The 21,542-nt window shown below is 31.7% G+C and overlaps 1 protein-coding gene across 3 annotated transcripts in view; it reads right to left on the bottom strand.

Annotated features, from left to right (window-relative positions):
* The window catches only part of LOC140048561 (uncharacterized), a 55,461-nt gene that overhangs the window by 32,020 nt on the left and 1,899 nt on the right, over nt 1-21,542 (bottom strand). The window contains exons 2-4 of one of the 3 annotated variants that reach the window (XM_072093302.1): nt 18,345-18,542; nt 2,076-2,192; nt 1,413-1,567 (exon numbers count right to left, since the gene is read on the bottom strand). In XM_072093302.1, the coding sequence (XP_071949403.1) occupies nt 1,413-1,567; nt 2,076-2,192; nt 18,345-18,445 (373 nt within the window). In that variant the 5' untranslated portion in view covers nt 18,446-18,542. Of the gene's footprint in view, nt 1-1,412; nt 1,568-2,075; nt 2,193-14,929; nt 15,256-18,344; nt 18,635-21,542 lie in introns of those variants that run through there. The other 2 variants (XM_072093303.1, XM_072093304.1) reach the window with 2 other exon arrangements.

Here is a 21,542-nt window from a genome sequence, read left to right as displayed (position 1 = left end):
CACTGTATATAATGCCACATTCGATTAAGTAGTCCCATAAAGTCACAACAAATATTAGTAAGCACCCTATTACAAAACTACTCTATTATTCACTGTAGTATACCAGGGAAGAGTGTGAAACTCACTATTCCCAAAAGTAAACAAAATAAATGGAGTCTTTGTTCTTTGATAACCAAACATTTTTATCGGCCAATTAAATTTCAATAAAAACTTGTTGGCATAATTTGTATACTTTTTATTATAATAGTACATTTCATAGAAATAATCCAGATATGTAAGTGCAAAAGAATTTCCTTCACTTGCCCGAAAGGCAACCATTACTTAATAGCTCTGTAATAATGAATGAATAATATATTTATTGTTCAATGAATAGATTAAAATATTTTAAATGTGAAACTGTTGCACAGTTTTAAGGTTTTTATTATTAATAAATAGCATTAAAGGCTTCTATTGTGATTATGTCTAGGTTATTTTATTTCGTCCCAGTGTATCATTTTCAAAACTAACAATTTTAATACATGGTACTGTATGAATCTATTTCAGATGTGACAATTATGTTTTTATATTAAATTAATATACTTGAGCACTCGAGTGCACTTGAGTATAAATGATTACCTGGGAGGTTTTACTCCAGTTCATGGATGAACCTATTTTTTAGGCAGCTTTCGATTTTATTTATTTATTTATTTTATGCCATGTGGCCAAGGATTACCAATAGTAATCATTGTCCGATAGGTGGTAATCCCTCTGATACAGGGGCTATTTTGTGAACCAGTTTAGCAGGGTAATTTCCTACTCTTCTCAATTGATGAACTGGGTTCTTTAAAGTGCACACACGTTATAACTGTATACACTCGACCTATGATTAGACTGACGACCTAGGAAAAAGTCGTGTCTATTCATTGTGCGCATGTGGGAAAGTTGGGATGTGATTTGACCATGCTTTACTCCTTAATACATGTTTATTGGTTTCTAGGTCTAGGCTATGTAACACATCAACTTGTAAATCCTAGGTCGTCGGTTATTGCAAGTCAAAAGCTCCCTTAAGCTCTGTCTACACTATCAAACTTTATGTGAAAAACAAAATGTGATGTGCCCATATATGGACACAATGATGTCATATCACTACCATATTTAGGCATATCACTACCACATTTGGGCACATCACACTTTATCTTTATCAAACTAGTTTGATAGTGTAGACAGAGTCGTGTCAAACACTTCCAGGTATGAGTACAAGTACTTAAAAGCATGTGTACCTGGGGTAACCACCTGTAATTGATGATGTTGAATAATTATTAAGCAAATTATGAGAGATAAAGACAATATTTTAGTCCTCAATAATTTCAACTCAATTATGTTTTCAAAAAGTAGACTTTCACCAAATCATGATAATAAATGTTCCTACTAACCTTCAGTTACCGATCTAACGACGACAGGGCGCTCGCTGCCAGCGATAAAACCGAATCCAAGAGCACTGTCACGTACCAGGGTGACTTCACGTTCTACAGGTTGAATGTCGTCAGCCTCAAACGGATCTGCACGTGTTGTTGATTCACTGACATGACTGAAAGAAATAAACAAATCTTTCTGATTAATCATTGTTATTCTTTTAAAATCGACTGGTTGCTGAATTTAATGTATGAAAACCTATACAATAATAATACAGTATATTGGCATTTTCAAATATTATGATAGATCATGTTCTGGAATCTATTATACAGTATAAATATACCACGTTGCTTGTATTTTGTTATGTAGTCTATATCCCCCACTCACCTACTGTGTGTGACTTTGGTTTAGTCAATTTGTTATTTTATGTATAGCTTCAATAAAGCTGGGAGGGGAGGGATGGTTTAGCTATAAAAAAAAAGGGTTACAGCCAATAGTTATGCAGAGGGTTAGCAGCAAAACTTTAAACATATCCAAAATATTATGAAAGTGTCATAACGATAGATATAAACAAAATACAGCAATTAATAAATATTATAATCGCTAGAGTCATTATAAAATACAATGTTTACACAATTAAATTGAAGCATTAATCTACTTTATAATTTCTAAGAATTACATACTCAATGTAATATGACTTCTTGTTCTCATCGATAGCTGCTTCCCATCCGTACGGCAAGTCCGCTCGGAGATTCCAGTTTCCTGCCGGGGGTAACCACTGGGAGACTCTTTCACGGTGACTGAAATATAAACAAAGTTGTCATTAGTGGGATTAAAGTTATGAAAACCAAACTTTTATAGCAAAAAATCTTCCATCTATGGGACGCCCATAGTGGTGCCTTTAATAGAACAATGAATATTGACAATATCTCTCTTTTCAAGGAGTACTTTTGGTTATCCAGGTAAAATAGGCATGAAATAATAATTTAAATCCAATGTTAAATTACGGAAGAATGACAATGCTATGACTGGCTGGATCTCAAAAATATTTAAATAATTTTTCATAATGTTTATATAACTATACATAATGTATATAATATACAATATATATTTCACAAAATAAATAATATCCGATCCATTATGTCTGTAATCAGTCTCTCTCATCATTAGTGTGATACATACATTTAAATAATTATATTAGAATGCTAATAATACTTGATATGGGAAACCTGCCTTCTGGGCCAAATTAGGTTTTTGATAAATGATAGTACACTAGTACTCAAGTGCTCACATGGGGAAATATTTCTGAACTTTAATCAATATTTATTAGGAAAATGAATGGGTCAAGTGTACATTAACCAAAAAAAAGCATAAAGCTGAGATGCAAGGTAAGAAAATGTCAGTGATAAAAATGTTTGATGATAAAAAAGTTTAAAACATGTTGGTGCAAAAAAATATTTGATGATAAAAATGTTAATAAAAATATTTGGTGACAAAAAATGTTGGGGAAAGAAATGTGAGTGGAAAAAATATTGGTGATAAAAATGTTTGCCATTGATAAAAATGTTTGCCAGTGATAAAAGGTTGGTGATATAAATGTTGACATTAATGAGATATCAAATTAATATTACACATTTAATGTAATATACGAGTAAGCCTGGAAATACCTGTAACATCCTCAAACCAAAATTCTGCTGAATAACACTACAAAAAAATATATATTTAAATAAATTTGCATTGAACCTATCAAAAAAGGGGCAATTACCTTAAATACATAATAACATATACTTTCCATATAAGTTGACATGAAATAAATAACTTTCACATAGAACATTCAGAGACTTGTACAACTTCTAAAATGGTAACTTAATTAAATACCTCAAGTGCAACTAACATTTAAGAAATACTTACAATTAAGAACCATAAGTGTTGTTCAATAACTACTAATTAGTGATACTTAGCAATAACAATGCAGGAATTGTGTTTCTTTTGTAATTAAAATAGCAATTGACACGCCTTGTAGTTATACAGGCAAGTAGTAGCAAAACCTTTATATCAAAATGACTGCAATTGTACTGGGAAGGTTTTAAACTATGTTAGAAATCCACCAGAGTAGAGGTTGTGGTAGGGATGGGGATTATCCTTGGATAGAGGTGGGATTATCCTGGGTTGTCGGAAATGAGGTATCAAAATGAAGAAATAAGGGTTTAAACTATATTTGAAATCTACCAGTGTGGCAGTAATTTTCTCTCATTTCATAGATGTGAGGAGATGCATATACAATATCTTTAAACTTGGGAATGGAAAATCATTCAAATATGGTAGTGATATGTCCAAATATGGTAGTGATATGATGGCGTTATGTCCACATAATGGGCATATTACATTTTTTGTCACATCAAGTTTGATCTGAGCTTTAGGGCAAACAAAACCTACTGTTTTGCGATTGACTCATCTTTTTCCATACTGTATAGAAAGTCATCATCAGATTCAGAAAATTTACTAGAATGTTGATTTACCTCTTTATTTGGAGGTACCAAATTTATTTTATTTTATTTATTTACTATTTCAAATTATTCTGTGGGTCTAACTTTAAAACAAACGTGCTTTCTCAATACCCAAAATATTAACCATATTCAACAGTAGGAAAGGCTAGGATCATTCCGCCTACATAAATGTTCTATTACAACATATGTAAAGTCATGATTTAGCACACAATTGTACAACAACCTTGAAAGTGTGAGTAAAAAATTAAAGAAAAAACATCAGTAAAACAATCATGAACTGTAATTGAAGTACTAACTACTTTGTTTTCAATCGTATATTTCCTGAAATTATTTTTTTCTTGCAGGAAATATTTTGTTCACTATCAATCCTATGGCCTTATTACCCAATCACAGTCTAGTGAGACAGAACCATGAAATACTAACCACAGTCAATAAATATTCAGGATTTCCCTTTGTATTCATTTAATGTAAGAATTTCTAAATGTTAAAGAATTTTCCCTTTAATATGTGGTGGTCAAGATTGGAACACTGGATTGTAGATTTTACAAGCCAATCTGTCATTTGTTAAACAAAACAACTTTACTTATTATATCACCACCATATTTGGGCACATCACATTTTTTTGTCAAACACTTGATAGTGTAGACAGAGCTTTAGAATTTATATTTTAAAAGTGTATTTTTTTGTATAAAAATTGCAACTTTATGATCAGGTAATAATAAAGTAAAAGCAATTTTGTTTAACAAACAATCATACCGCATAATTGAACGCGGATAAAGCAGAATCAGCCATCTCACAAGCAAATCTTTCAAGCAAATTACTTTTTACAACCAATCTTTTGATATTAATTTACAGAGCATACTAAATCCTGTTTTTAACAGTCTTTTAACTGATAAAAAAAGCACCAAATCCAACTGGGTTTTTTCTACTAATGTCGTCATATTATGAGATGGTGTACAAAAGCTAATTTAAGGGCTCCATGCATCCATTGCATAAAGTTAGCAACCCATATAATGTGAACAATGCATAATTTACTTTCTGTTTTGTGGCGCACCATAATCTGTCTGACAACCACACAATGACAATTAACGTTTGCTATATGATCGTAAGAAGAAGTATTTGTTACGTTTATTTTCATTACCTGTATTAAATCATCTTAATTATGATTCAATTGATGAAAATCACCTGTTTCATTAAACACCATTCCTAACATTCTAACGCAATAATGCACTTTGGAGGGAAACTTGAATTCAGACCATTCCCACAGACAGTTTTTGTATAGAGACTTATGAGTATATAATAACACATTAGGCCCATTATATTTATAAGCACATACATAAACACACCTTTCTGCTGATTGATTCAGTACCTGCAAAAATGAAGCAAATTTGTATTAACCATATTTACAGTAGAACACCTACTGTATAAAGTTGACAGCTTTGGGACCCAACAACACCAACAAAGCAAAGTGTGCACTTAAAAGGTAGTCTACTGAATTCTGAAATAGGGGTGGAGGAGGAGAGGGAGTATATGTTAAAACATATAATGCACCTTTTTAATTACGGGGGGAGGGGGTTGCAGGAATGGAGGAAGCTTTTCCAAAAGGAGTGGTTCTACTATAAAAGTTCATACAGAAAAGGAAAGAATAAATAGTTGTTGCCTTCTGAAATTGAACGAACAGAAAATAAGGGGCATCCTCTGACAACTAACATTTTGTTTTTATTCAAGCTAAATCTCTGCAATTTGCAAGCAATAAAAAATCCATTTAAAGTAATCCTGTTAAAATCTCAGCAAAATGTAAACTCAAGGTTGCCACTTGAAATCTCCAATGTTCTAAATTGGTGGTACTTATTAAATATCATTGGCCTTCAGTCAATATCATATAGAATTATATTGGCCTTCATAAAGCACAGGAATAATTTTAACACTTTACAGTCTATGCAAAGAGCAAACAATAATGATCATTAAATGACTTGGATCCAGGGCCTAAAAATGGTAAAGTGAAGGGCTAAGCTTAATTTGATGTTCTATCTTTTGAATTACAATTTGCGAAATTTAGGCGTCCAGTCGTGAAGGATTGTAGTATAGTAAGAACCCCTCTTCCTTTGGACATTCCTATTCCGGGGACACCCTATCTTTTAGTATTGTTAGGTTTTTATCACTACATGTCAGCCTCGGCTGTTTTTAGTCACCCTCATTAAACAAAGTTTAATAAAAAAAATATAAAAAAAAAACCTTTGAATCTACTACAGTACAGTAGTTTGTCAGTCAAAAATTCCTATGACTAATGGTCATTTTACTAATGGTCATTTTGACAAAAATAATTGATAATTAATAATTATTTCTTAAATTATTAAACAGAATATCAATTTAAAAAAAACCATTATTTAATGAAGAGAGAACAATAATTAAAACTGTTACGTAAAAAAGAAACATTTCTTCTTCTGAGAAGTACTCTTTAAATGTTATGCTAGTCTTAAATACTATTTATTATTTCACAATTAATATTGAGATAACATAGAGACATTAATGTCATAAAACAAGCCCACGGGTTGGCCCTGGTGGACGGTGTTTAACTAAAATCATAAACAAAGCCCACGTGCCACTATATCAACCATTTTGATGCTATAGTTCACAGCCCAATTAATTGAAATTTTTCGAAGCCATCAACAGCGAAATAAAGATAAAATAAAAAGTTTAATACAGATTACTATCTGTACTATTATACGTCAGGATGATGTATTACAAATATAAAGGAACGGAATCGCGATTGTCCTCTTTAAGATCTTCATCAATAATCAGCAATAGAGCAACAAGAAGTACAGCTGCTAGCCAATATGACAAGAGAATAGAAAACAATCTACACAGTTGGGGGTAGTCTGATTAAAATGTCAAACTTGTTATAATATAATAAAAAATAATAATTATGGAATTATAATTTCTTTATATCAGTTTGTATAATAAACTTTGAGTATTTCTGCTATGAATTTGCCATTATCACTCAAATGTCAAAGCAATTTTGATATTTCTTACTTTTTAATGTCTAAAGCTCTGTCCACACAATCAAACTTTATGTGACAAAAAAATGTGATGTGCCCATACAGTATAAGGACATGATGATGTCATATCACTACCATATTTGGGCACATCACACTTGTTTTGTCAAACTAGTTTCATAGTGTAGACAGAGCTTTATACATTTTTGGGTGTGATTTTTTAAACTAATTTAAATATCCTTGAATGTTCCAACAGGTATATGATTTCTGAAGATTATCACTCAAAACCAATGTTGGTATTATGTAACCAACTAGACTGATAATGATGATACGATAACTTCTTACTTTATACAGTTTATATAAACATCACAATACATTTTTATTATATAACCTTACAAATGGTGTAGTGTATTAATAATAATAATAATAATATGTTGATCTTATATAGCGCTTAATGCAAAAAAGCGCTTCACAATATTACCCCAGTCATTTTTTGGATTAAACACATCTGGAAACATTAATCAGCACAGTTGTGTTTTGACCTATACCAGGTATCCATTTGTACACCTAGGTGGAGAGGAGCAAACATAAGTAAAGTATCTTGCCTAAGGATACAAGCAATGCGACAGGATTGGGATTCGAACTCAACATCAATAGTCCAACGTCCAACTTCGCCACATGCCTTCATTACTACTGTATTGATGCTATTGTAAGAACATACAGTACTTGCTTGGTACCAAATCAGGGATCTGGTTCGATACTAGGACTGCCTTCATGGACTTAAAGCTCTGTCTATACTAAGAAAAAAAAGTGTGATATGCTGAAATATGGTAGTGATATGCCCAAATATAGTAGTGAAATGAAATTATCATGTCCATATATGGCACATCACATTTTTTTGTCACCTAAAGTTTGTCACCTAATCCTTAAAGTATAACAAGACTAAAAAACTGTTAGGCTTATATTATCATGTTTGTGAGATTTCAACAGATATTTACCAATAGAAGAAAAACTATAAAACCATTCACCTGTCGGTGTCAAGTTGTGGATGTACCACAAACTTCAGCATCCCTGTTTCACCAGTGAATAAAAATCCACGACATATTCACAAAAATAAAATCCTGAGAAATGTTGAACCATCATCAACACGAGCAAACAACTGAATGAATGGTAATAACAATCTTCATATACACCTGATTGTTGTTTTTTAAGTCCACCTTCATTCATTAAGATTTCACACCCGGTTGTTAATTTCTTCCACTTAAATAAACGGGTACCAAAATATTAAATCACAAGCGTGAAACACTAATATATCGCTCCTTTACACTAAGGATATATGCGTTGAAGCGTGTGTATATTCGTGCCCAGGTTCGAGATGCAGAGTAACTTATTGATTCTGCACTCGCACAAACATACCAACACCTGGAGATTTCAAATAATCTCAAACTCACTTTATTTTAATCAAAATTCTAGCCATAAATATTACGATACTAAGCAATAAAATGGATAAATTTAATCAAGGTGATATGTAACTATGTAACATGATTAAAGAATAATATCAATACATGCAGTTTTATTGATTATGCTTAAATAATAAAGTATATGATATACAGTATGTACAATATCCTTTGGGCTGTATTTGGTTACTATGGATACAGTACACACTGTGCAGAATATATGACATCTGACCTTGTAATGAAATCAGATTTTCACTGTTTACACCTAGCAACAGATCATTTATTTGTTTAAAAAAAATAATGTAACTATAGTAGCTTACTCTACAAAACTGGAATTGATAAAAACATTTTTTAAGGAATAAAATATATACTATACTCTAATATTACTGTATATAATTATTCTATTAATTAATTAATCATTCATTCATTATTATTTTCCTTACAGACCTGCCAAAACATGAGTCATAAAAATCTGGAGAAAAAGTATTTAAAATTAATTTATTATTTAAAAAGCAAATGCTTGTGTCAGGGATGCCAAAACAAAACAGACAAAAGCAAACAAAACATACATATGGTTGAAGATTGACAGAAAAAATGAAGACTCTTAGAGTACTGTATAAAATGATGACATACAGTACAAGTGAGTGAGTGAGTGGCCGAGCGGTTAAGACAGTGGAACCGTAATTACGTAGCCATAACATCGGCAAGGGTTCGAGGCTCACTCGCTCCATGGTTCTGGTGGTAGAACGAGTCTTCTCGGATAAGTACTATAAACCGTAGGTCCAGTGTACACATAGCTCATGCGCACTTTAAAGAACATAGTACATCTTTCGAGACGAGTAGGGGGTTACCCCGGTGTACTACTGTAGTCCACACTAACACAGCCACTGTCACACACAGCCACTGTGCAAATTGGTACTGGACCGTTTTAGAGGTGTTTACCACCTGTTGGTCCAGATCCTTCACTAACTGAGTTAGTGAGAAGTCGAATAAATTAAATAAAAATAATACAAGAAACTAAAAACAACAGTGATGTTAATTATTGCTGCCTTCAAATACGGCAAAGTGGGCCATCAGTATCAGTATGTCTAACAATAGAAATAAAGATAAAATCGGGTAACTTCATTTGATTGAGAGAACTGGAGTTTTGTCTTGCGAAATGTACCACAAGACTTCATCATACTGTACGCATACTAAGTGAAATGAAATTGGTTTTTGCTATAAAAAAATCGTTCAATAAATGCTATGTAAATATAATAATATTGCACTTATTACATATCAAGGAGAAATATAATAACAGTCTGAATGTTATTATACGACAATCAATATTGTAGATGTATTAAACTGTTATTAATGAATCAATCCGTGTAATGCTGAAAGTCAACTTTCATTAGGTTTCTAAGCTTTTGATTACATGCATACACAAGGAGTACGATTTGCGGAGACTGCTGATTGGATGTAAAAAATGGATGGACAGATTCAAGGGAATGAATGAGAGGCCTTGATGAAACAATGTTGAAATCAAATTATTAAAATTATTAACTTTTTTTATTTTTTTGTGGCCACTTTTGTCTCCTGTATTTTAAAACTCTCAGGAATTATATTATATCGTTTCATTATGTACAATAAACGTCTCAAAGTGCAGTGTACTAGTGGAATATCCACAAAACAGGGACTAAAATGGGCCAGTACATCAGGGTACCCTCCTACTTATTCAAAAGAAGCATTAGGTTCTTTAAGTGTATGTTAGCCACATGTGCACACAGGACCTCCAGCTTTAAGTCATTATCCGAGAAGATTTGCAGCACATTGAAGACATACACAATGTGGTACCAAACACTAATGGTTACACAGGTATCTCAATATAACCATGGAGAAATAATTATTTGATTATTGACATAAAGCTGTCTACACTATCAAACTAGTGTGAAGTGCCCAAATATGGTAGTGATATGCTCAAATATAGTAGTAATATAACATCATAATGTCCATATATGGACATATCACATTTTGTTGTCACACAAAGTTTGATAAGTGTAGACTTAACACAAAACAACTGTTATGCCAAAGTGCTTGTTCCTTTATGGCTTAATCTACCAGTAGGCTGTCAGTAACACTATGCGATTGAACTAAAAGCATGCTGACCATAACAACATCACCCTACAAAAGTCATCTCACTGTGAAATGGGTAGATGGAAGCTAAGAAATGATTTCCACGGTAATTGAAGCCTAAACGGATTGAAAAAAAAAAACAATTTTTGTTATTACAACTATCCTTCATTTTTTATAAAAACTCCTTTGGGACCTATGTAAAGCAGATTTCATCTTTATCAATGATCCTTTACGAATTTTACTTACCAAAAGTGTACTAACTGCAACAACTCTAAACTAATGATAACATCTAGGTATCAGGGCAAGTGTTACCTCTTAAGTCATATGCTGGCTAACAACACTCTTTAACATAAATGGGAAGATTTATCCTAAACTTTGATGCAGAAGTAATATTTTATGTTTATTGTAGCTATATCCAAGATTTACCTGATATGCAACTCTGAATTCTCTACTGCAGATTCATTAAGGGAAATCAAATGAATTTCAATTAAGTCCCACAATGTGCTTAACAAAAGAATCCATCCATGAATTTATAGTTGAATATCTTAACTTTTATGTTGAAGTGTTTAACTGCCTTTAACCATCTTTATAGTCACACCTGATTGGTTAGAAGATAAATTTAGGTTGACAGTATCCTAGCAACAATACAAAACTTAAAGTAAGGTGGGAGCTAAAGGTCATAGTTCATGTTGCTGTTGAAAAGTTTTAATCTTAATATTTTTGTTTTTTGGTCGGCTCTCTGTTAAAGGAATACTGAATTAGTTAATTTTCGACTGTATTAATTTTGTTTATAATATGACTATACAGATTTTGAACTTATTATATAGGCATATATTTTGTATAAAATACTATACTGTATCCTCCCCTTATCCAATGCCGGCCATCATGCGCGAGACCCGTACATTATGAGAGTTTCAAATATACCATCTCACTATTTATTCTTTCTAACTGTACTTAATATGAGGAATGTTGAGCCAAGTCTAAAACAAACATTATTCTTTCTCTTGTCGTTCTACTCATAACTGAGTACTCGTGACCATTATTAAACATTATTAATAGTTTGCTAAAAAAAAATACACAAAAGTATGTATGACATGCTTGCCTTCTTTGTATAACCATGGAGAAATATTATTTCTCCATGGTATACCGTAACTATATTTAAGTGAGTCAAATGTAAATGTTGATATTTTTTCCAATAGTTATTCATCATTCAAGACTCATTGTATTCTTTAAATAATTGTGCTCAATAGACTAATTTTTACTATTGAATATTTATTTAAGTTTGCTTCATATATAAAGTATTTATTGTATCTGTTTTCATACCTTTAATTGGCAATTTTCGTTGCTGTTGGTTTTGATAAAATAAAATGATGCTAAGACAACAATAAGCATATGTACAGTGAACTGCTTGATAAATAAAAACATAGGAACTCAAAGACTAGGAATTTTCGCCTTGTGTTAATAGGGAAAAAAAAGAAAGAATTAAATTAAATGGTTTATACAGGCAGACAGGTAAATGAACGGCTATGAACTTTTACAATTTAAAGTAGCTATAGTATACTAGATTATAGGCAAATTACTGTATGTGTATACTATAAGAAGATTTATATATTATAGAAAAACATGCATAGTAGTAGGCTATGAACCCATGTACAGTATGATAGAAATTGCTGGTATCAAAAACTATAAATTTATGCAAAATCATGACGTTCCACTGACGTTTCATTAATGCTCCTTTAATTTATTCTCGATTTTTAAAAAAAGAAAATACGCAGAAATTTAAACTTGGCAAAATTATCACATTAATCATCAAGATACAAATTATTGGTGTGAAGATTAGTAAATGCGAATTCATAGAAAAGATTTTAAAAAAAGATTTATAAGCCGTTTGTTTTCAGTTTCAGTAGTGCGTTCATAAACACATTTCAACTATTGTTCAACTAATTTCTCAGTTGAGTTTATATTACATATAATTATTATAATTAAAGATGAGGGCGTATCAATTTGATCTCTGTTGCGCGTGCGTACAACTGAGGACTAGTGCTGTTCCGCCGTATCACGCCGAGAATGTTAAAGAGTCGCTATCCAATCGAGTTCGAACAATACCATGAAAGCCCCAGTGGTCTAATGGTTAGGACATCTGCATATCAAGCAGGCGGTCCGAGTTCGAGTCTCGGTTGGGGCGACTTTTTCTCATTCTCACAGATTTCCTCATCTTTATCGTTTCAAATTAATTAATTAAATTTCAGTATATCACCGGGCGGTTTAGAATTAATATATATATAAACAATAATTTACAATAATCTAAAAAAACATAATAATTGCCAGTTTAAAAAAAAGTCTCAAATGCAACATAGCTTTTTTTATTTCTTTTAACTTCATTGCCAGAAAACAACACAACATTAACTAATAGTAGGAGGTTAACACTGACGTCTCAATTGTATCATTAGCTTAATCTTCGATATTCTCAGAAATGGTATTGCAAATAGCAAGAACAATTAATATTTGTAATACGTTTCATAATACTTTAACATTTATTGAATAACTTATAATGACGTCTTTTTAAAAGCATTTAAACATTTTTACAGTATTTATTATCTCATTTTATTGACATTACGAGGAAAAGAGTCCTAAAACGAATTCTTATTTTCTTGATACTTTTATTAGAAAATCATTTCGCAAAAGTTTTTATGTCGCGAAAATGGCTAATGTAAAGTTTCTGGTTATTAAAGTATTGACTGGACTGAGGTATTTCAAAATATGAGCCAAAGTGATCTGAAGTATAACTCTACTTAGAGACGAAGTCCACAAGGAATATAGTACAGTACTGTAGGCCTATGTTTCCAAATCACAGAGGGCTATATTTCAACTATGTCCCAGTCATAGACAAATCGGATAAAAAGTTATGGAATGTAAAATACAATGATAAGCTATTCACAGTAATTAGTATCATTATCATAATCACCTGTTGTTCTATATCATTATCATTGCCATCATCATTGTTCATTTATTTACAGAGTAATAATCTCAGCTCATTATCATATCCATTGTTGGTTAATTCATGCCAAAGCACATGGACTATTGATAATTACTACGCTTCACTTGATTAGCGCACAATGACGGCAATCAATATGAAGCTGTCATAAATATAACACATCAGTTTAAAACCAAATCAATAGTTTATTTTAAATATGTCTCAACTACAGCATACAGTTTTGCTATCTGGACACAGGCCAATAATCATAATTTATCCGTTAAGGTATGCTAAATATCATAATGACAGGCATATAGTCACACAATTTATTTGGTTTTACATTACATGAGGCTGACAACATTTATAGCATAATTATTCTGGACTGTAGAAATGTCTTGAACATTCTTAATAACAACATTCCATTTAAACATCGAGGTATAAACCAGCAGAAACGGATAAACGACACACATGTTGTCCTTCCGAAACGCTTGGAAGGTGAATAGATGGGATAGGACTACGGGCATGCACTTTCCCTACATTATAATAATAATAATATGAATATTTAGAGGCGCTTTACAAAAGTTCTCACAGTGATTAGAATCAAAAGATTTAAAGAACAGATTAAAACTGTTTCATCGTAGATGAAATGAGGTCTAATAGATTCCAAAAGAAAGGTGCATTGGCAGAAAATGTCCTGTAAGATGTAGAATTTGTTTGTTGTAGGCACTTGAAAGGCGAGTTTATCAGCGGATGAACGGACACAACGGCTATGGTTTGATACTGAATATAAGGTCTTGAATATAGGAATGTGTAGAGTTGTGGAAACACTTGAAAGTAATTCAGATCTGAATTACCACCATACTTTGTTTCAGAAATAATACTCTAAAGTTTTCAAGTTATTTTAAAAAAATAGTCTGATCATAAATTATGTCAATTTTTGAACTACACCTCACATCTACATGCAATCCATATTACTTACAGTATTATGCAGTTGTTTTGTTGGTTTGCTGTTAATTTTGCAATTTTTCTTATTTTAACTAAACATGTGTAGTTAATACAAAATAAAGTATACAATATCACCATTTTCAATATGGAAAAATAGGATGGAGAACAGAAAGTCGTAATCGACTGGGTTGTTTTGAGCAGATCAAACTCCTCAAATCCACCACTGTTTATGCGAGCAGTGGAGTAGATCACTGCCAGTTGTTTGGCAGTGACCAATCAAATACTCTCATTTTTACAATAATAACAGAGGAAACGATAAATAAGGGTAGATAGAAAAGAAAGGATAAAATGTTTTCGTTTTGAAGATCGATAGTGAAGAGTTATAACGCTAAAGCTCTATCTACACTATCAAACTTCATGTGACAAAAAAAATGTGATGTGTCCATATATAGACACGATGAAATATCATTACCATATTTTAGCACATAACACTTTTTTTGTCAAACTAGTTTGATAGTGTCAGACAGAACTTCAGGCCTAACTTACGCCATGTTCTAATCACGATAAAAACCACCCAACTCTGAGCCTCCAGATCGAACACACCACGTAGACATTAAATATAATCAGCTTATAAAATACACAAGGGTCCTCCATATGGGTGCAGTGTACAGTGACAGAATATCAAATGAGGTAGGTGACGTACTTGTGCAGAGTTTAAATACATGGTTAAGTTGACATAGACAAGGGGATTATCATATAGGATTAATGATGGCTTTAATTAAGTTACACTTGGATAGAGATACGTATTGTATACCAATAACAGAGATATGATTTCCTACATATGATTGATACTTGATTCTAAATAGATAACGTAATATATATAATACATCCATACTTTATCATCTTCACTTAATAATTTAAATACAAATTCATCTTGAAGAAAACTGTGTAAGCTCTTTGAAGACATGTTAACTCTTTCATGTCTCGAAAAGAAATGATGATGGTGGTTTGTGGGCAGGCTCCCACTTGAGGGCATAGTTCATGGACTATACCATTTGTGGAAAGGGTAATTCAATGAAAACTTCTACTTTTCGAGTTATATCTTACTCTTCGAGGAGAAGGGGCTATTGTTGGTTTATCCAGGTAAGCTAGGCACGAAATAGACTACATAACATAACATAACGAATGAGGAAACATATATTTTAATACTACGGCAAATCCCTATTCAGTCACCCCTATTGAAGGGACACTTTTTTTGGTCCTGAAGGTGTCCACTTAATAGAGATTGTATTGTATTTAACACATGCTGATCTCGGTATGCGCTGCACTGCAGGCTGCCGTGGGTCAATAGGGGGCCTAATCCCAATTTCCAATTTAAGCTTGAGGACAATTTTACCCTAACAATTTCAATCACAGACCAAATAACAAGGCTAAAATTATACAGTAGGCTATTTTATATACCGTATTAATGTCTCCGCCCATAGAGATATTATAGTTCACTATAATATCTCTATGCTCCGCCCCATTTCTTTTTAGTGACTGTTCTTCTCTGTCAACTGACTCAGGCTGACTAATCAATAATTAGACAGTCTAAGAATAACAATTGAGGGAGTGGCCATATGAATTGTTCTCTTTAATTATGTATACTGCAAAATGTAATAACAATAATCTATACAAAATATTCAATCAAATTACATTCATGTATAGAAAGTTATTAATATAAAAATTAACTTCTACATTCTATAAATGTTGCATAAGGATTTGTTTACCTATTGGTGGTGGAACTATCAATATGGTCCTTATCTACAGTAAACTAATAAACACAAACCAAAGTCTACATACAGTACTATCCACTATTTATTTATTTATTTATTTATTTATTTCAACTTTATTTATAGAGGGTAACCCTTCCAGCTGAACCCGCAGGTCAGCTGATATCAGTTCACTGTGTATTTAAAAAAAATATTATATTATTAAAAATATTAATGTACTCCACCCTGTAATTCAATTTACAAGCTAATTGTACATGAAAACCTCAAAGTTATCAAAATTTAAACAGTTTTAAACTCATTCCAAATATAAATATGTTATTTTTAAAATGCAATAAATACTAAAACCTCATTTTATTGGCTGGTTATGTAACCGTGATTACAGTGATATCATTTTAGCAATATGAAATCTAAATTATAAATATAAAATTTTGCTCATTAATTATTGAAAATTCTAAGTATTTTGCCAATTACGGTCAAAATAATGAATTAATAGATAGTTACCATGCTGATAGTATATTAGCTCCTGGTATGGCATTAGGAGGAATACTTGATGGGTGGATACACTTTGCAATAATTATATAATATAATACGACAATGAGTCATCAATCCATTAAATATGCAAAAAAATACAAATATCAATATTTTAATGCATCCTGTGTGATTTTTGTATTATTTGCAGAATTTCATATATTCTTCTTCATTACACTTTTATTTATATGGTGTAAATTAATTTTGAAATAATATAATAAAAATATTACAAAGTATGTATTACATTCTTTTCTCCAAATATATATTAATTATTGAATAAAATAATATTTTTTACATGTGTTGGTACTGTATGTATGAATAAATTTCTCCAAATAAATTGAGTTAAAGGTAGAAAATATGTCACATATCATATATGCGTCAGTATTTATAAATAAGGTTAAAAATTAATGTTGTTGTTTGTTGTGAGTTACTGGGCGTTACCACATATTGAGTGGATGTGAAAATGGAATGGGTTAAAATAATCTAAAGTATTTTACAACAAAAACTACAATATTCGACAAATCATCCTTTCTACAAAGTTTATAAATTAGGAATTTATTTGAGTACGGTAATAAATTGAATAAGACCATCAATAAATTATCCCCATGAGATTTAGATTACGCAAAGTATCAACAGTAAATTCAGATTCAAGTTAAAATAAATTTAATAGATTAAATTTAATTTCTTAGTAGGTACAGTTTAAAAGCTGAAACAGTCTAGCCTGACATATTGCAATACATAAATTAAGGTATTGTATTGTATGTACTATAGATAGTCTGTTTAATAATATTAAAGAGGGACACTAAATGATTAAGCTGCTCTTTTACTACAGGGATGGCATTGATAACAATTAAATTGAGTGACATTTAATTTAGGCTGTGTTTACACACAATTAGTGTAAATGTGCATAGAATGGATTTAAGCTGATCCAAGTTACTACAAATGTATTAAGTGCTTGTTTGATCTGTAAACTTCTCTCCTTGGAGGGGTAAAGGCCTATATTGGTTTATCCAGGTAAACTAGGCACAGAATTGAAACCTGGAAATGGACTCTAGTTGACTCTAATATAAAACAATATATAAATAATAATGTTTGTATTTCAAAAAAATTATAGAGACACATGGATTGAAAATGATATAAATGTGCTTGTGTGATTTGAAGTGCTTAAAGTTCTCTTCTTGGAGGGGTAAAGGCCTATATTGGTTTATCCAGGTAAGCTAGGCATGGAATATATTGAAACCTGGAAATGGACTCTAGTTAACCCTAATATAAAACAAATTCATAAATAATGATGAATTTTTATATTGCAGAATTTTTATGACAACACATGGATTTTAATGAATCGTGTTGAACATTATGAAAGGTCTTGTGACAAAGCATTTGATTGCCTCAGGCCTGATGCTTAGTTTTGGCGCCGAGCACAAAGACTGACTAGCCGTTTTAAGCTCTGTGTACACACTAAAAAAGTGTGATGTGCCCAAATATGGTGGTGATATGCCTAAATATGGTAGTGATATGATATCATATATGGGCACATCACATTTTGTCACATAAAGTTTGATAGACAGAGGTTTAGACTCTTTGACTTGGCTAGTAAATCTAGACATGATGTATAAAAGTATTAATATTAATGAAATTTAAATAATTGTAAAAAATCTTACTTGAGGTAGTACAATCGACCTTGTTGGTCAATTTTGGCAGACCAGTCATCTGGTAACTTCTCGTTAATGTTTTTTAACGAACTCTGACCTCGTATATCCATGGTGATAGTGGTTATTCACTAGCTGGATGTCCAAATACTGTTGACTTGTATTCTCTCACTGGAGTCTAGATAAACAGATGTCATACTGCAAGGTCCACTGTATAGTAAAAGTAAAATATGAATATTAATACAGTACATCATATAACAGATTCATAGTTGAAAAATCAGCAAAGGTTTGGATCTGATATGCTGCATGATTGTGGTACTTGAACCATATCTTCTTGAAGGACCTAGTGCAAAACAAAGACTTATGACATAAATGGAGGTACTATTCGCAAGTTTGGTTTGGTAATTTTAGTCATCAGACCCAATTTGGTGACTTGGTCCAGGTTAAAAAAAGCTCCTATTGTCCAACAAACACACTGTGTCATAGATAAAGAAGTAAGGTAGGTTACTGTACACTACACTACACTACACATGATAGAATAACCAGTTGACGAACACACAGTTTAATGTGCAAGAACCAAGTATACTTTATTTATCACCATATAAATCAAAACTTTAAAAACTTATCCTTGATTAGAGCGGAAGCCTAAACCTCCGTGATGAAGGCAAATAAAATGTTTTTTCTGTCAATGTACATTAATTATTAACACAAACATTGTTCTTGTGGTGAAAAATATCCAAGACAAATTACACAAGGTAAAATATGACTGATTTCGCTCGTTCGTTATTTACTGTAGCTTATATTTAATCTAAACATCCGTTGACTTCACTTCTAAATCTCTACAAAGTACAGAATCAATTTGACGATTATTATGAAGGATTTAAACAGTATATACACAACAGTCAATATTTTAAAACTTCAGGAAATAGATATACTTATGGTTTGACTGGTTAATTAAAAACTGTTTTGATTTCCCTCGAAATTAACTGTATATAATACTGATATATATATATATTTTGTTACGATATAGTATTTTTATATTTTTGTCAATGTTAGATGTTTATTCGTATTTTTATAAGATCTTGTATTTTTGTATTCATGACTTTTTATATATTTTTAATAAATTGTTTGAGAGCTTGTTAACAAAATGAATTTCCTTTTGGACCAATACATTTCTGTATTCTGTATTCTCACTTACTTTAAAACATGTGAGACTTTAAAGACATTAACATATTACATTATAATCAATATAATAGTCAAGAGGCTTTTAACTTTGAAATATGATATCACATAATTACCAATAAAATATCATTTTAATTACTCAACTAAATTTTGTTTATACTACAGTACTGGTAAATGATTAGTACAGAAAATTGGAGGCTTTTCTATGTTGCTAGTAATTCCTTTACCACTAACTATTTGAGCTTGCCTGAATATTCGACTGTCCGGTGTTTTCCCTTCTCCTTCCTTTTTATTAGGATATATCATATTTTGTATCATCTTCTTCTCACCTTTTTTAAGCCTAGACTTAAGTTTTTAAACTTATATAGGTTTCCTTCCACACATACTATGTTTTTTATTGGTTATTATCACAAGTGTTTATATAATTATTATTTTAAGTATTTCAAATATATGTGTGGAGAACATTTTTTTTTTTAAATGTGCACTTCACTAGTTAATCAGCATTTTTATTTTGGATCAAGCTCAAATTTATACATATGAAATGCCATCTGTGTCAAAATGTTTTAATTCTAGCTTTACAGACTGGGAGTCATTGTTATCAGGAATTGAACAAGTGTGTCTTTATGTATGATAGTGAAAGTGTCCTATACGAAATCAACTCACCTCTAGATATAAGAAGCTTACTGAAAATATCCATAAATGTGTTACAATTTTATTACTTTTCCTATTCAATTGTACTGTTATACAATTACTACAACTTATATTCACACACATTTCATGTATTCACTATGATAATGGATATTGAGCTTTACGCAAAGCACAGTGGAGTTGTGGCTTGGTGGTTATGATGCTTGGCTACCACTCCAAGGGTCCTGGGTTCAAGTCCCGTCACATGTCAGGATTTTTTTCTAAGGACAAAACTCCACTCCCAAAGACTTGTAATAAGAATTTGTTTATGTAGAGCATCTTGTGTGTATGTTTGTCTTGTGAACCTCTGAAGGTCCCTATGATCAGCAATTCCTGGATGGATCACCCTCATTAAAATATGGTTTAAAAAAAAATAAAGTGAACCAGATGTTACACAGACAGAAACTTTCAGCTCCCTTTGTGCCATGTGCTGCCACTAAATGCTATACTGTACAGTAAGTTCATTCCTTTGGTCCAAAGAAGGTTTTGGTTGTGAAGTGAGAGATCGGTAACATACTGTACAATATTGGTGGACCTTAAAAACATATTCCCTGCCATTTGCATAAATTAATAATCAAACTCTAAATGTCCTTGTAGGCTTATACAGTAGAACTTAACATAATAGACCGTTACTTTGTGTGACATAACTGTATGCTGGTAGTACTGTACTATATTTTTGTTCCTTGGAAGTGTTTTTTAATTGAAATAAGATCTTCAATGTATTGTATACTCCTGTAGAATATGTACCACCATTGTAATTCTGTAAATGAATAATTATGAATGTAATGAAGCATGCCTAGGAGATATGATTCGATTGATGAATTGAAAAAAAAAGGGTTAATAGTTATTGTGATTCAACTGAGTAACAGATGTCACCGTAATACACTATATAATGCATTCGTTATATACAGTATGCAATTCAATCGAGATGTAAAGAATTGGCTGTAGAAAATTGGCAAATATAAAGTAAAGGAGGATGTGTAGATCGCATATTTCTTTCACCGTTTTTTCTTTCTCTTTTCATCTTTAGTATGTATATTCATAAGGCCCTAATGCACTTTTGAGGGTGAAGTTAAGGTCACGACAATGCTACTCAGTGGTTGCAACCTGAACCCAACTCTAACGATAACCTCGGTAGATATGATAATGCTGTAGCGTCGCAAGCCATTATTTTAGACCATGATTGTTAGAATTTTTAATATTTAATAACGAAAATTATTTGTTTTCTTCCCCTGGCTGCTGTTGGCAGCGTTTTTAACCAGACCCCATTAAAAATTAATAATAGATTTATTCATTCATTCACTTATTAGTGGAAATCATCATTTCCTTTTATTGTCATTT

Source organism: Antedon mediterranea, chromosome 5 (assembly GCF_964355755.1).
Source record: "Antedon mediterranea chromosome 5, ecAntMedi1.1, whole genome shotgun sequence".
Lineage (NCBI taxonomy): Eukaryota > Metazoa > Echinodermata > Crinoidea > Comatulida > Antedonidae > Antedon > Antedon mediterranea.
Note: the sequence above shows the minus strand (reverse complement) of the source record. Positions and strands in the feature narration are given on the sequence as shown.